The following is a 1,339-nucleotide window of genomic DNA, read 5'->3' on the forward strand; positions in this document are numbered from 1 at the left end:
AAGAACAAAAGAACAAAAGGATAAAATGACAAAAGGGAACTCGTAAATGAAACTTGCACAAGTCCCGCTGCGCAGGCGTGGGGTGTACGTACACCTCAGCCGCCGGGCGGCCACACGGTGCAGATTTGAAGAGCGGGAGAAGCCAAATGCATTAAAAGAAGCGCATTTGAGATTAAAAGGTACTTTCTGAGTGTTAAATAGGCAAAAGGGGAGAACCAGAAGGGAAAAGGGAAAAGAAACAGCAAATGGAGTTCTTTCGACGCGGCGAGCTCTAGACGCAGCCGCGAGTTCTGGCTGCTGGTGCTTCTTGTTCTTCCGCTTTTTCGGATTTATTTTCGGATTTGTTTTCGGATTTATTTTCGGATTTATTTTCGGATTTGTTTTCCAATTTGCTGTCCGCTTTCTTCGCCGCTTCTTTCTGTCTCTTTAGCTTCCTCAAGATCACCGACTTGTTCTTGCGCTCTGCTGCTGCTGCTGCTGCTGCTGCTGCTGCTGCTGCTTCGGCTGCGCACACGGCGTAGCCCGCGCTCACGCGCCCGTTCGTCCGGAGTTTATCTGCAGTGCAAAAACGCATTTAAGCCAAATGAATAAAGCAAAGCAAAGCAAAGCAAAGCAAAGCAAAGCAAAGCAAAGCAAAGCAAAACAAAAGAAAAGAAAGCAAAGCAAAACAAAAGAAAAGAAAGCAAAGCAAAAGAAAGCAAAAGAAAGCAAAGCCAAAAAAAAGAAAGCAAAAGAAAGCAAAACAAAAGAAAAGAAAGCAAAGCAAAGCAAAGCAAAAGAAAGCAAAGCAAAAGAAAGCAAAGCAAAGCAAAGCAAAGAAAGGAAATAGGGCCGGTTGGAGGGCGCGGGAAACGCGAAAAAGGGTTTGGGCCTCGCCTCGAATGCTCTTGGGCTTGTCGGCGGTCTCGAAAAGAATGTCCTTGAGCTCCTGGACCCTCATGGGCCGGACGGAGAGCAGCATGGCAGCGACGCCAGCCACGACGGGAGCGGCCATGGAAGTGCCGGAGAGAGACTTGAAAGTGTTCGGCGGAAAAGAAGAAACAATGAAAACCCCCGGAGCAGCGAGGTGCACGGCGTTTTTGCCGAAGTTGCTGAACGCCGCGAGCTTGTCCTGGTCGTCCGTCGCAGCCACGGAGACGACGTTGTCGACTTTGTAGGCGCCGGGGTACTCGGGGCGGAGGTCGGCGTTGCTGCTGCTGTTGCCAGCAGCAGCAACGAAGAGCTGCTGCGCTGCGCTCGCGCGCTTAATGGCCTGCAGCAGCCCGCTGGAGACGTCGGGGCCCCCCCACGAGTTGTTCGTCAGGTGGAAGTCCATTTCCACGGCATAGTTGAGGGCCTC

The 1,339-nt window shown here is 51.4% G+C and overlaps 1 protein-coding gene across 1 annotated transcript; it reads right to left on the bottom strand.

Moving 5' to 3' along the window:
• Positions 1–271: 271 nt before the first annotated feature.
• On the bottom strand, positions 272–1,315 carry ETH_00005950 (Subtilisin-like protein, related; the record flags this gene model as incomplete). Its single annotated transcript, XM_013379111.1, has 2 exons — positions 272–555; positions 745–1,315. 2 exons carry the CDS (start codon positions 1,313–1,315, stop codon positions 272–274), a joined length of 855 nt encoding a protein of 284 aa, XP_013234565.1.
• Positions 1,316–1,339: the final 24 nt, after the last annotated feature.

This window comes from Eimeria tenella, genomic scaffold, assembly GCF_000499545.2.
Source record: "Eimeria tenella Houghton genomic scaffold, Eth_scaff1432, whole genome shotgun sequence".
Taxonomy (NCBI): domain Eukaryota; phylum Apicomplexa; class Conoidasida; order Eucoccidiorida; family Eimeriidae; genus Eimeria; species Eimeria tenella.